At 40.9% G+C, this 15,949-nt stretch overlaps 1 protein-coding gene across 1 annotated transcript in view; it reads left to right on the top strand.

Moving 5' to 3' along the window:
• The window catches only part of tlcd3a (TLC domain containing 3A), a 41,754-nt gene that overhangs the window by 12,571 nt on the left and 13,234 nt on the right, over positions 1 to 15,949 (top strand). The window contains exon 3 of the mRNA XM_038707847.1: positions 4,998 to 5,217. Coding sequence (XP_038563775.1) covers positions 4,998 to 5,217 — 220 coding nt within the window. The remainder of the gene's footprint in view (positions 1 to 4,997; positions 5,218 to 15,949) is intronic.

Here is a 15,949-nt window from a genome sequence, read left to right as displayed (position 1 = left end):
AAAGATACCAGTTTTCTTGTATATTTGAAATGCTGTGTTTCTAACAGCTTAGTCTGTGCAATATAATGGCTGCACTAGGCTGAAAAAAGGGTTAACTGTGTTCCTACAGTAGCATAGTCCAGGGTTTAGGCTGCCCTAAATATTCAGGAAAAAAAAATCAGTTGTACCGCTCTTCTATATCTGTACCAGATAGTTTTCTGCTACATCGTTTTCGGCTAGCACGTTGATTGCACTACTTTCCGTCATAGATACGTCAGCAGTTCCTCAATGCTTAAGCAACTGTGTAGTTCTCATTTGTAATGAGGTCTGGATAAAAACAGTTAACTTATCCTTTATTTCTACAATTGCGGTATTCTTTTTAATGATCCTACTATTTTTCCGCTAGCTGCTTTTATCCAAGCCCTGCCTCCACATCAGCCAACTGGCAGCAAGCTATTGTTAACATATCACTAGCCGCCTCGTGCAGTTTAAGAAAGTGTGTCGCTAAGTTAATGCTAGCCTATTAATCCTACTGAGTCAGCGGCCAGAGCAGGGCATGCCCAGTTCCAGGCTGCTAATCTCCGCCGCCCCTCCCCTTCACCCACAGGGCTTAATTCCTCCACAACGCTGCTCAGTTCTGCTGTCCTGTGACGCGCACAAGGCCTGGAGCTTATCAGACACATGCTCCAGAGTCAGATCCATGAATACTCTTAATACTCCATCACAATCTGTCACTTAATTTAGCTTCCATTGCCTCAGTTGCAATAACTTTTGCAAGGTTTTTCTGTGGAAAAACCTTCAATACTGAGGAAACGGTATTAGTTTTATCCAGCTGAGTGAGACTCCATCCTGAGGCTTTAGCACACAATATGTTGAATGTGTTAACGTGGAGCACATTATACCCCATGTTAACACACAAATGATTTTGGGGTCTTGTGTTCAGATCGCTGAACAGCTAAACAGACCGATACCTGGTGTTACAAAAAATTATAATCCTTTTAACGGAAAATTTAGGTTTATTATAACAAGGCCCTTCTTTTGCTTAGTGTGGCTATCATTCCTGTCGGTTATAATAATATTGCTCTCACCAAGGTAATAACTGAGATCTGGGAACGCAGCATCATCACAACAAAGAAAATCTGATATGACAAGAAACATGAGCAGACAGATTTTATCAACATCATAGTTTACCCATCATACTTTATATAGTTGTGCTTGCACAGTTTTCCTGTTCAGTAATGGATTGTTGTATATATTTTAGGTACACTCACTAGAGCCCAACTGAATTTTCTGAAGACCGTTACCGATATGGATATATTATTGTTTAGAAAAATGTGAGATATTGGCCTATATTCGGTTCTTTTTTTGTTTACATAAATGTTTTTTAAAGGACCTAACCTACCTCAGACATACAGTATCTTTGGCATGTCTATACTGCAATTTCTTACCAGCTGACATATACTAGCAGTCAATTTGTCCAAATGATTGGCTGGCCTACATGCCTATCTACCTCTGCCTGTGTACTCAATGTCATTACACATGAAAATCTGTTTTGGGGGAGTGGCTTTCAACAGAGGTGGTGGGATTTGTTGTTTGTTACTTACCCTAGCTTAGCTAATTAGTCAAATTATTTTAACATCTAATTATTTTACAAAAAGGTGCTTGCTAAAGATAATAATACCCTATAACCTTGACCCTGGGTACCCAACTCCAGGTTTCTGCTCTAGCACAACTAAACCAGCTGATGTTCAAGCCCTGATTCAACAGCAAGGGCTGGTGAGTTGTATCAGGTGTGTTCAAAACATAAGGTTTTGAAATATATCTTAATCCTATTATTTTGACTGATATTGCAATATGATTCGCAATATTGAAGGGAACGATAAATTTTACTTCAACATTCTCGTTTCCATTAACAAATATTGTGCCTCCTGCGATTTGAAAATTGCTGTAGGTTATATTGCGATTTCTAAAATTTTGATTAATTGTTCAGCCCTATGTCATGAGTATGTTACTAACTACTACTGTGGTGTTTTCATTTTTTGCTGCTCTGGGCCAATAAAATGATAAGTATGATAACATTTTTAATGCAGGCACACACTTAAACGACTTATTTTTGTACGTTGCTATCTATACAACTCAATTAGTGTGATAAACATCATTTTATGCTTTTATCATTGCACATTAGTAAAAAACTAGTTCTGACAGAATGACTGGTAGATTATTCACTCTCATCTGCAATATAATGTGCTGCTTTCTACTTGTATGGATAGTATACTTTCTAGTCAACACATTCCCGTTCAGCGAGATTCACATCGTTTTACTAGTGCCTAAATTGTTGGGTTCATACGGCGAAGGCATGCAGAAAAAAATGCTTAGGCTCTGCGCCTAAGCCGTATAATAACAGAGCAAGCCCTGCACTCTGGTCAATGGCTCCTCTAGTGTACCTTCAACTTATCCTATGTTGGTATACACATTACTTATTGTGTATATTCCACTGCCCTTAATATCAGAAATATATAGGCTATACCAAAGATCGACTCAAGCAGCCTTGATTCTACCCTGACCTGTTTGTTGTGCCTTACTGCTCTTAATCTCCATTCATTGACCTTAAAAGCTGAAGAACCCGGTCAGAGGTCAGTAGCTCAGCTCTTCCCTGCAGCTTTACTCCATTCTGTCCACATAATTAACCATCACTGTAATCGGTACTCATTTGAGTGCTGCAGCCTTCCAAGTTGTTTTTTATGCGGTACTTACGTCATTTTGCTTTAAAGCCATTGCCTGTTTATGTTAGAGAGGCAAGGCATATAGTTGTGTCTGTTTTAGGGCTGCAGCTCACAATGATTTTAGTATTCGAAGCTACGATAGATTTATTTAAACGATTCATCGATGCGTCGTTTAAGACTTTTGCTTGGCGGGGGTGGCGCCCACATAACGGGATCAGCTGTGCACGTTTTATAGGTGATAGACATTTACATTTATAAATTTAACCCTATTTTAGCTGACGCTTTTATTATTATTAGCGACTTACAATTGGTAATTATGTCAGAGGTCACACGCCTCTGGGGATGAAGTGTCTTGCTCAGGGACACATTGGTAGATGTGTCACAGTGGGGGATTGAACCAGCAAACATCAGACCAACAACCAGACAGCTGCTTTACCAATACAAACATCACCCGAGTGCTCTACAAGTTATACTAAAGGCTCGTGCAGACTACATGACTTTCAGCGTCGGCCAATGGCCGTGCCATTCACACAACTTGTGAAGTCTTGAAGTCGTCGTGTACAGCAGCTATGTCACCCGACGCTGGTCTCCAAACCACGTTTTGTTAAGAAAACGCGTGAAATGTGAAACGGGAAATGAGCGATCCTGCACACGAAACAGCAGTTGTTTGTTATTATAAAGATGGCAATTATAAAGACAAAGAATCTGGGTGAAGGATGGATTAGTACACGCAGGTAGCAGGAAACGTCTGAGCTACAGAGAGAGCTGCAGGTGAGTTAAAAGGTGCAGCTCCACGACACCCAGTTAACTCATGACTGTGAGGTTACAACTCCCGGCCCAAAAAGGAGAACGACAAACGTACGTGTGCACATTTTCAGCTGAGGTCTGCGGTTTACTTTGGCTAGCCTTCAACTCAACAGTCAATCATGATTTCAGTTAAATGCTAAAGCTGCTGTTACCGTTACCTATTCTGTGGTGCGCTGGCAGAACACCGGCTGCTTTCTGATCAGGTGCCGTTACGGTGGCCGGATGGTAACATTACAGAGTTTCTTTAGCTTGAAATAATCCCATACTTTGGACACTTTGTCCCTCTCTATTTTCTCTCTCTTCTTCACCTTTGCAAACAGCTCCATCATAATCACGTCGTGTTCACAGCGTAAGCGCAATGTGTGACAGTAATAAATGTCCCTGCGAAACACTGTGCTGTATAGTTAAATGGATTAAATGAAGCATCAATGCAAAGAATTTCTGTTGAAGCATTATATTAATCAATGAATCGTTTCAACCCTAGTCTGTTTGTGTTCTACTGAAACTAGAGGCCATTTAATTTACCATCTACCGGAACTGAATACTGTGATAATACTATGAAAAATTTAAAAACAAACTACTGCACACTGGTCTGACTTCACTACTTTACTACCTGTAGACAGAACAAACTTATTACAGCAACATGGAATGCTAAATTTAAGAATAATCCAATAAAAAATATTTGAAGAAATATTGAATAAATATTTCTTGAATGTAATTTAAAATAGATACAAGAAAATGTGTACTAATACACAGCTCACCTACAGCCAGATGCAGCCAATGCCCCAAAAGACTGAGACCTTGTCCAGTTATGAAGGGAGATTGCTTTCATAATAGATGATCCCTTGTTATGCAAACCATTTTTTTCTACCGCTAAACTCCTGCAGGTTAGTGATATGGTAAATGTCTGTACCTGTATAGTGCCTTTCTAGTCTTCCGCCATTCAAAGCACCTTTACACTAAGTCACATTCACCCATTCACACACCGATGGCAGATGCTAATGTGCACACTGCTCATCAGAACAGAAATTAACATTCACACACTGAACAATTTCGTGTTCAGTATCTTTGGACACAGCCGGGGGTTTCAAGTAATTATAGTACTCATTTGAAGTGCAAACTTCCAAACAACTTTTTTTTTGTCATAACCCATTACTGGATTTCAGCTGTTGTGACTCATTTGTTTGTCCCTTAAAACCCTTTTCCTTTACCGCATTTCACTCTGCTGTCTCTCACACACATTAGACTTATTTTCATCAATGTCATGCCCCTCTCTTCTTGTGCACAGTTTGTCACGCAGATTAAGTCACACTTGTGTTGATTCACCTTACGGAGAATTTTGGTAGTGCTTGGTTTGATGCCTACCCACGACAGAAATGGCGAAATCATTTTCACATGAATACGAGACATTAAGATTGATATCTCAATTAATTCATATAATTAATTCTCAATTAATTATTTACATGTATTTTGTTTGTTCTTTCTCAGGCACTGGCTCGCTAACTACTTTGTCATTTGGTTCGGTGGGCCCTACATGACATACGACCTCTTTGCTATGTACCTCAGTCACTACCACCGCTTCCGAGTCAAAGGGCACGAGGACTACAAGCAGCATTCACTGAGGACCGTAAACTCGTTCGTCCGCAGAGAGTTCCTGCTGGTGTTGCATCACATCGCCCTGCTCACTATCCTGCTGCCTGTCACACTGGTGAGGAGGGGAGGGAGGGGTGCTGAGAAAGACCTAGGGAGAGATCGAGGCAGCATTGATGAGGTTTTGTTGTCATTAGTCAAGGCAAATAATTAAGATGAAAACTGAATGTAATGCAGACAGCACTGGTGATGATGGATCACTGCTTTCTGCATTGGCTGTTGGTAGGAATTACTGTCCTGCAGTGCTGGTGCTAAAACGATTAGCATCACAGACAACTATTTGCTCTTTACTGAATTTCCAAAAAAAGCAGGTACTAGCCTACTTTAATAGTAAATTTTAGAGCTGAAATTATTAGATGATTCATCAATAAGGTTTTACTTTTCCATGTTTGTAAACTAAACATCTTTGGGTTATTTTGATATGGTGACTTGTGCTTTAGGAAAATATAATGGACATTATTGACTTTTTCAGCCTACTGAATTAGATGTGCATGTATGAGCTAAAAGTATTATACTAGTGCTGTTTACATCATACATTACGTTACTCCTGATCAAAGCGTAGTGTTTTTTTTATAATTTTGAATATAATTTTTTCTACCTTTCAGGCAGCAATTAGTTTCTGAATATTTCGGTATTAAAGCTGCACAATTCAGCAACATGTTATCGAAATTGCAATGATATTCAAATCGCAGAAGCTGCAATGAGGTCAAATGTATGGCAAAACAGATTTATAATGAAGTACTGCAAGTGTTGCAGAGATGCCCTGGCCCACAAATCTTGTGCAGATTTAACAAAACATGTTTTTTTGGTACAGACCCCAACAAATGTCACATCATCATGATTTAAATTTTTTTTTGTTTAGTGAAAATGAAAATTGTGAGGCAAAAATTATCATTTCTAATCGTGAATCATATCGCAGATCTGGCAAGATGGTTGTTTGTTTTTTTTTTTACACCATATTTTGCAGCCCTTTTCAGTATGGTACACAGATCAACTGGTAGAGAGTTGAAACTCATTTGTCATAAATAATGAGTCACGTGTTCTTTTAGTACTGTTGACTGCCAGTAATGCGTTATTAGTGTGTGCTGTAATGTAATGCATTGTTTTCAAATCAATCCTTGCTTTAAGCTGTATTTTCTCCTAATGATTGCTTAAGTGGCAACAAAAATAACAAAACATGTAACAATAGATTGTCTAAGTCAGATTTCAAGCTGTACTGATATAAATGGACCTTGAGGCTGCCTGGTAGGGAAAAGGCAACATGTTTGAATCAAAAAATGTTATGTTTTGGAAAGTGGATGTCAAATACATGATATGAAGTACATTGTGTACAAACATGCTAATCCACCTGCTCCTCAAGACATCTATTATCTCGTCGTGTTATTATGTATACGAAACGTCAGAAGTGCCACACACAACCAGATCATCTCAAAACCGCTGAGTACATGTGGTTTGAAGCTACTTTTATATTGTATTAATTAGTGAGTTCAGTACATGTATGAACTTGTCTTTTACACAGTCATGTCTAGGTAACTGTAGATTTGCACACATGTGCACTTAAGAGAGAAAACCAAGACTACATTTGTTGTTTTAAAGAGCGACAGATTGTTTGGAAAAACTGTTTTGACAGAGCTCTTTAGAAAGTCAGGTGACGTAGTATAAAGAGTGACAATGAGACTGGGGTTCGTGTCCCGTACTTTGTCTTTTAGACTAAGCTTTCAATAGCAGTTTGTTTAGGTTTAGACAACAAAGCTACTTTGGTTGGGTTTAGGAAAAGATCATTAGGGTGACCATCTAGACACGCCCTTTTTGAATTGGAGTTCCCCTTACTGGTGGCTGAAGGCATCATTATCAGGTCAGCTGTGAAACAAAGGTCAGTATTTCCGGTTTTAGAAGCTTACTGAAAGACAGCCACAGAAACAATCAATGTTGTTTATAATGTTACAAATAAGCTCCTGGTGAGCTATAAACCTTAAAAACTTTAGTTATGTAAAGAACTGAATGAAATGAGTTTGAACCAGCACCAGAGTGAACTTGGTACTGAACCAGAGAAGAATCAGCTCTAATAATAAGTCACTTTCCGTTGTAATACTGAAGTGCATTTGAACAGCAATGCAACCGCTACATAGTGACTCTAAAACTTAGCGAGTTGTTACCCTAACATGTCGTTTCTGCCACGATGGAACATCCTTTAAACGACCAGTTGGCTAGTTGTGCAGGGATGTGAAAGTAGAGAGGGTTTGAACTTCGTTTTCAATCTCTTTTCATTCTTCACACGTTACTTTTCAGATCTGCTATGCTGTGAATGCCTTCGAGGAAATATTGTCATGGAGCATGCACCGTTATCCCTGTTAGAACGATTAATCGCTCCCGTCCTCACTCCTAGGACAGCAGACTTTTCACCTGGCCTTCCCATCTGCTTTTTGAGCATACCCAAGTCTTAACGTCCTTGGTCAGAGGTGGATTACACTGATGAGCAAGTATGCATTTTATGAGGAAATCCCTGTGCTTAAAAACTGAAGTGTTGGTCACACTTGGTTTATGCAGTAGAGGGGGAGACTTCACTGATTGGCTGTGTGGTCCATGGGAGGAAATGGTACACTCCAGCTTGGTCAATTCAAAGGAATAACAAGTGTTCAGGTCTCAAGGGAGTAAATTGCAGGAACGGGAAGAGAACAGTAAGCCAATTATTATTGATTACTTTCTTTGAACAAACGGCAACAAATGATTCTTTGTTTTATTTTACTTCCTTGAATTGTAAGTTTTGCAACTAGACGGATGCGTAAGAATGGAAAGCAAGAGGGAATGAAAGGTGCAGTTTGTTTTTCTGCTGAGATACAAGTGTTGCAGGAACATGGAAGCCAGGCAAAGATCTGAATGTACATGAAAGCATCAAAGCACATCAAAAATGATTTGAATGGATGAATATACAGTCAGTTGTTAATGAGTTGTTAACTGCGTTTGTTGACTCCATCTTATCAGCGCTACTGCGGGACCCGCCATATGTTTTTTTTTTTTTTTTTTTTTAACTGCCTGCTCCCATCCGCAGCAGAGTTAAAACCGCCCGCCCCCGCGCGATTTGTGATGGGCCCCACTAGACCCGTGGGACCCCAATCCCAATTGTGTGGAGGATATTTTCTTGGCACACTTTGGGCCCCTTGGTACCAATTGTGCATCGTTTAAACACGACAGCCTACCTGAGTATTGTTGCTGACCATGTCCATCCCTTTATGACCACAGTGTACCCATCTTCTGATGGCTACTTCCAGCAGGATGACACACTATGTCACAAAGCTCAAAGCTGGTTTCTTGAACATGTACTCCAATGGCCTCCACAGTCACCAGATCTCAATCCAATAGAGCACCTTTGGGATGTGGTGGAACGGGAGATTCGCATCATGGATGTGACAAATCGACAAATCTATTTATTATTGTACCTAATAAAAGGGCCAGTGAGTGTATATGTTATCACACACTTGAGTACAGTAATTCAGGGGCTTGCTCCATACTGTATTCCACCTACTTTTTGAGTATTTATGTCCCATAGAGTTTACAGAAGCACATATGGCAATACAACATGCTGCAAGTAGTATCCCAGGTTAGCAGGCCAGGTGCAGTGGAAACCTAACCCTTTGTTTGCAGTGGCAGTCGATGGCAATGAGAGATCCAATTACCGTACATTATTCAGTCCCAGCTGCAGTCATCCTCTCTTTTCTCTAAAATCACCACCCCTCCCTCTGATCCTCCTCCTGTTCCTCACTCATCAGCTTTATGCCACTCTGGCTTGCACGGGTAATACATGAGCTGGTGGAGTTGTCCAGCAAGCCATTAAAGGACTTTGACAGGCAGGAGGAATGAATCGACGATGATAACCCCCGTATCTTTAAAAAGTCAACTTTTCATGAGCTCAATAACAGCCCTGTTTTGACCTTTTGTGACAATGCATTTCCCAGCTGATCCAAGGGAGGTTTTAAATTATTTTTTTTATATAGTTTAAAAAGTAGGAGAAGTTTCTCAAACTATAAATGAGCACTTTATTCTTCAGTTTATTAGAAAGATTATTATCAATGATAAATTCCCAAATTTGGCTTTATACATACATGGTTTTCACTGCACAGGAAGGATATGAAAATTTTGTAATCTGAAAGGTAACAACTAACTAAAGCTGTCAGTCAAATGTAGTGCAGTATCTCCTCTGAGATCTAGCTGAACAGAAGTATACAGTTTCATTGTAAATGCTCACTCACTAGCCTGGCTTATTGGAAAACCTAAATGCAATTCATAGTCACGTGACCTGGAGGGCAAAACAACAGACCAACAACGTGACTCCCCTGTAGAGACACTGCAAAAGCAGTCAAATTTTATTTGGATCACCTTTTGAACTTAAGAAAAAGAAAGGGATGAACACAAAGTGCAAGTGTTGGGCACTTCCGATCCATATAACGTTGCACCATCCGCCGCCGCATCTCTACGGTTAAAAACTGCCAGGTCCCTGCTGCCGCTCGACTGCGGTATGTTTACGTTTACCTTCTGGGGAATACCTCACCTAACACAGCTCAGGCTTGTCTCCTCCTCCATTAGTAAATCCGAAAGCACAAAACCCATCCAGCACTTTGGCAACGCAAAAAGTAACAAACTCAAAGTAACAGTGTATCTATTGCTTAATGGTTGGCAGGCAGCAGAAAATAATGTCTTTTTGCCCTCCAAGGGAACGTTTTTCTTGGAATGTGACGTCTCGTGAAAACTATGAATAGAGCCATTGTTAACGGTATTTCCTGCTATGACAAGTCAATATGTCTGCTGTGCCAAAAAAGTCTATTGTATAAGCATTGAAAAGTTGATCATAAAAATACAGTCAGTTCACCAGTTGAGCTACATAACAAACAAGTAGGGATGCACAGACTTAATTCGTAAGATTGGGATCTGCCCCGATACAGACCTTTTTATAATGCAGATCCTAAACTGACCAATCGACTTTACATTCATTTTATTTTGTCAATGTCATCATAAAATTCACTTTGTCTACTATAATTTACATTCATTCAATCTTGCTGGGCCGCCGACTCAATTTTTCAATACTATATTTGGGGAAAATGGAGCCCTGGTACCAGATCAGTTCTCTGTACTTGCAAATACCCTGAGTTTAAGTATTATCAGTATCAGGAGAGAAAAAGTTGAATCAGTGTATTTGTTGTCACATGGTTTGGGCATGACCAAACAAATACGACCACAGCCAAAACATGTGGCTCACCTCTAGAGATAAGAGGAGGAGCTCAGAGTGGAACCGCTGCTCCTGAGTCAGTTGAGATGGGTCGGGCATAAGATCAGGAAGCCTTCTGGAGGCCGCCTAGTGGAGGGTATATTGTAATCAGCTTTCTGTCACCACAACCTGCTCAGCATATTTTAGCCCTATATTTACACATGTTTTTAATGATGGTACAAGGTGTTGCATCAACATCTTCTCAAGATTACTGGGTTTTTACAGGTGGACAGGGTGTACTGGTACATGAGATTAAGAGGGGGGGGGGGGGGACATCATAAAATACAATGACAGACATTAGATTCATTTGAAAACTTCAATAGAAGCTTCAAATGACACACAAATGCATACATTAAAATCATGGCTATGTGACATTTGTCGGGGTCTGTCGGCCAGGGCATTTCTGCAGCACTACAGTAATAATAATTATCTTTATTTGTAGAGCACTTTTCAAAAACAAGTTACAAAGTGCTTTAACAAGTGTAAAGACAATAATACCCACGAGACAATAATACAAAAACAATACAAGATAAAAGCATGAAAAACATTGAAAAGACTAAAATACATGTTTAAGATAAATATAAAATTAGTAAAATAAAATAAAAGGGATAAAATAAAGTCAAATAAGATCGGGAAAGGCTCTCCTATAAAAGTATGTTTTAAGAAGGGACTTAAAAGAGTTCACTGACTGAGGCTGTTTCAGAGCCCCGGGGCCCTGACAGCAAACGCTCTGTCCCCTTTAGTTTTCTGTCGAGACAGACCTCTGCCCGAGGATCTCAAGGTACGTGCTGGTGTGTATGGGACTAAAAGGTCAGAAATATAACAAGGCGAGAGGCCATGAAGAGCTTTAAAAGTGATCAATAGAATATTAAAGTCAATTCTAAAACATACTGGGAGCCAGTGTAATGAAGCTAAAATAGGAGTAATGTGGTCATATTTCTTTGTTCTGGTTAAAAGCCTGGCAGCTGAGTTCTGGACAGTCTGGAGTCGATCAATAGATTTTTGGGTTAAAAAGGTGAAAAGGCTGTTGCAATAATCCAGGCGTGATGAGATGAAGGCGTGTAAAATGGTCTCGGTGTCCTTAAAAGTTAACATAGATCGAATTTTTGCTATATTTCTAAGTTGATAAAAACATGATTGAACAAGCTTTGTGGTGTGCTGCTCGAAATTTAAATTACTATCAAACCAAACACCAAGGTTCTTTGCCACAGGCTTAATGTGATTTACTAGGGAACCAGCAGATGGCAGTATTTGATTTGCCATCTGCTTTTTACTTCACAAAGGCAGTTGTTAAGTGAACTCAGCATTCCAGGGTCTGTGGATCTGACGGGCAAGTATATTTGTGTGTCATCAGCATAAATATGAAAAGAAATGCCATGTTTATGGATAATATGTCCAAGGGGAAGCAGATACAAGGAAAACAAAATGGGTCCAAAGACCGACCCCTGAGGCACCCCATATTTAACTGGACAGAACGATGAGACATAGTTGTTTACAGACATGCAAAACTTCCTATTTGACAGGTAGGACGAAAACCATTCTAGGGCAGTACCAGAGATCCCCACCCAGTGCCTCAGTCTGTCTAACATGATGTTGTGATCAATGGTGTCAAAAGCAGCACTAAGGTCCAGGAGCACTAGGACTGAGCACATGCCTTCATCAGCAGACATTAAAAGGTCATTGGTGACTTTAAGCAGGGCAGTCTCAGTGCTGTGGTACTTCCTGAAACCAGATTGAAACTTTTCTAATATTTTGTTATTTTCCAGCACAGTGAGCAGCTGTTTGGACACAATTCTTTCTAGAATCTTTGCAATAAAAGGCAGTTTTGAAATTTGTCTAAAATTATGTGGGAGGGAGGGATCTAAACCAGGTTTCTTTAAAAGTGGGTTCACGCAAGCCGTTTTAAAATAATCAGGGACACAACCAGTAGATAGGGAGCTGTTGAAAACAGAGATCAAATGGGGCCCAACAGAATCTATTACTTTCAGTAAAAAATTTGTAGGTATTACATCAAGTGGGCTGGAGGACACTCTCATTTGTGATACTGTTTTTAAAAGCTCAGACAAGTCGATGGGATAAAACTGGTTAAAACTCTCTTGTTGCTGGTGAGGAACCTCTGAGTAAGAGGCCGCGGGGGTGATAGAGGCTCTGATTGACACCACCTTATTGGTAAAATAAGATAAAAACAATTCACAGTCATCATTACTTCCAGCTGAGGCACAAGGAGGGGTTGGGTTTATCAGCTGATCCACAGTCTTAAACAGAAACCTGGGATTGTGTTTATGAGTAGTAATGAGTTCAGAAAAATAGTGTTCTCGCATCCTTAACCATGTTATTGTAGTTAATTAATAAATCCTTCAGACTGAGGTAATGGACTTGGAGACTGGATTTTTTCCATCTGCGCTCTGCTTTCCTGCATTCCCTTTTTAGGCTGCAAATGCTGTCATTTATCCAGGGTTGCTTACTAGCTTTAGACGTAGGCCTAACCTTTAGAGGAGCAGTAATATTTAGTGATGACAAGCAGATATGATTGAAGTGATCGACCAGATTGTTGGTGTTGGAATCAGACAGGTGTTGGCTTTGGCTCTGAAAGAATGCGCAAAACTTTGAAACACTTTGTTCATTAAAGAAGCGAGAACACACAGAGCTTGGTGAGGCGGCATGAGTAACAGGAGAATCGCAGCTAAAAACAATACATCTGTGGTCAGATATGGTCATGTCCACTAATTCCACAGAGGAAATGCTGACACCCAGGGTAAAAATCAAGTCCAGTGTATGACCACGGTTATGGGTTTGGCCTTTTGACATGTTGTTTGAAGTTAAAAGAAGTGGCCATATTTAAAAAGTCAGTTGCATTAACATTGTTGGGGTCATCAACATGAATATTAAAATCGCCACAAAGAACAATTCTGTCATAATTTAAAACCAGAGTAGATAAAAATTCAGGAAGTTCTGATAAAAATCCTCCAGGCGTTTTTGGGGGGCGATAAATTATAACAAATATGATGATATGAGGTTGCAGCCCTCCAAGTTTAAGAGTGAGAACTTCAAAGGAGTTAAATTCATCACAGCGTACTTGATGACATTTTAAATTTTTCCTATACACGCTCACTAGCCCACCACCACGACCACTGACCCTCGGTTGACTAAAACAATCATATTAAGGCGGACACAGTTCAGATAGCTGGCTATAGTCATTCATTTGCAACCAGGATTCAGTTAAAAACATAAAATCTAGATTTGCAGACAAGATAAAATCATTTAAGATAAAAGTCTTACTTGAAAGTGATCTCACATTGAAGAGAGCCATTTTAAATGAGTTTGTTCTGGGTGCTGGAGTTGGTGCAGTTGTCCTAATCCTTAAGAGATTACTATTATTTCTGTGTGGGATGTGCACGTTTACTGGTCTATGTGTGATGATGACAGTAATAGAAGTCTTTGGAACAACGCTGGGAGCAGACAGTTTTACATGCCAGCAGGTGGAGACAGTTGTTTGTGGCAGTGAGGCAGAGATCTGTTCAGTGAGCGGTGGTGTGTCCAAGTGTGCTGCATGAATGATTAGTTATTAACGTAAGTCATGTGTGGACCGCACCACATGCTGTATGTGAGCAGCTAACATTTCTGAGCCCCGTTTGTTTGGGTGAAGTCCGTCTGTCTTATAAAGAGGCATTCTTTGCCAGAAAATATTAAAATTATCCACATAACCCACACGGTGAGCCCTGCAGGCGGACTGGAGCCAGTCGTGGAGGCCAAGGAGTCTACTGAAGCAGCCAGCACCGCGACCAACTGTGGGAATGGGACCAGAGATAAAAACAGACTTTCCACACTGCTTTAAAAAGTTAAGAAGACGGTTAAAATCTGATTTTGTCAGCTCAGACTTCTGAAGAGCTGTTTCATTTGTTCCGACATGGACTATCACTCGTGTGATGGAGGATGGGCGCGACGGCATTAGGTCCTGGAGGTTTTTTAGAATGTCAGCCGTGGTGGCACCAGGGAGGCAGTGAGTGGTAGCGTTAAAGAAACGGATGTTTCTGGTTATGGAGTCACCAGTTATTAGTGTAGTTGGGGAGAAAAGGGGATGAGGAGATGCCGGTTGTGGGGTTCCAGAGCAGGACTGAGCAGAATCTGCTTCAACACTGCGTGCGGACTGAGGATGGAGTGTGAGCTGCCGAGTATTGTGTTGGAGTAGCAGTGACAGACCTGAGAGAAGGGCTACCCGACGGTGCAGGGTAGAGATGGCCTCCGGACCGTCTGAGCGCAGCCTCCTCCAGGATCCTACGTCGGGAAGCGGAGGTTTTTGACCGGGATGACGGCCGCCGATCAGGCCCAGCGGCAGACCAGCGGCCCAGTGCAGGAGATGCAACAGTGTCGGCAGGCACTGTGCACCGAGAGAGATCCGTATCAGGGAGATTTGAAGCCGCAGGTGCATCCGCTGGATGGACTGGAGTGTCGTTAGACAAGGCTGCATAGCGGTTGGAGAGGCCGATGGACGAAGGAGAGGCAGCCCCGTCCGAGCCTCTCTTGCAGCCACTGACCACCACTTCAGCCCAGGTTGACTGATGCTTCAGAGTCGAGCAGGATGAAAGCCTGGGAAGGCCAAAACACGGTGTCCTGGATGTTAGCGGTTGCGCTAAGAGAAACAATCTGTTTGGCTTGTACTCAAGCCACATCCATAAAGCCAGTCAGCAGGGAATCTTTCTCTTTGAGTTCCTCTGAAAGTCGTCGGATGTCTTCCCTAAGGACAGCAATCTTCTTGTTTGCTTTCTTAAGGATTGTTCAGTCCTCATGGGGCAGAGTTATCTCGGCTAGCGTAGCCGCCGGACCTTTGTTGCGATCAGTAGCGTTGATCGCGTTTTTACGGTCATCTAGCTTAAAATCCATGTCGGATTACTAAAATCCTTAACCCACGTAAAACTTAAGTTAAAAACTTAAGTTAAATAAAAAGGATATAAAAAATGTAACGAAAAAGAGTGGATTAAAACTGGATAAGAGTCCGGTTTAAGACGGCGCTTCCGACAGGTGGCTACAGACGCCAACTCATGCGCAGAGTACTTCATTATAATGCTGTTTTGTCACAGATTTTACCTTTATCTAAAAATTGCAGCTTCTGCGATTTGGATGTTGTACTTATATTGACTGTGCAGCCCTAGTGGCTATCCATGATGATAATTCCCATGTTGTAAGTCCAGTGTATGTAGTAGAAATAAATCCTTGGACACATTGTCAGAATCAGACTCTAGCAACCACAAATATACCTATTGTTCTCAGTGGCTGCAGGCAAACTGGAGTGGTGCATCAGAATAATGTTTTGACTCACAACCCAAGCCACTTATAGCACATTTATACAGAATGCTGACACTATCTCGCATTGCAATTATAGAGTTAAGACTAAAAACTGCTGACTTGGCCCTTTTAAGAAGCCTTATGTCCACGGTAACATTGAAATTATGCCTCATAGAATCTCAAACATGCATAGACAAAGGTAACACACGCCCATGGCAGGTGGGGGTGGGATGAGGTAGCCAGGTAA

The sequence above is a fragment of the Micropterus salmoides genome, unplaced genomic scaffold (assembly GCF_014851395.1).
Source record: "Micropterus salmoides isolate LMB-PRFRI ecotype aquatic unplaced genomic scaffold, ASM1485139v1 Ms_hic_scaffold_9, whole genome shotgun sequence".
NCBI lineage: Eukaryota > Metazoa > Chordata > Actinopteri > Centrarchiformes > Centrarchidae > Micropterus > Micropterus salmoides.
Note: the sequence above shows the minus strand (reverse complement) of the source record. Positions and strands in the feature narration are given on the sequence as shown.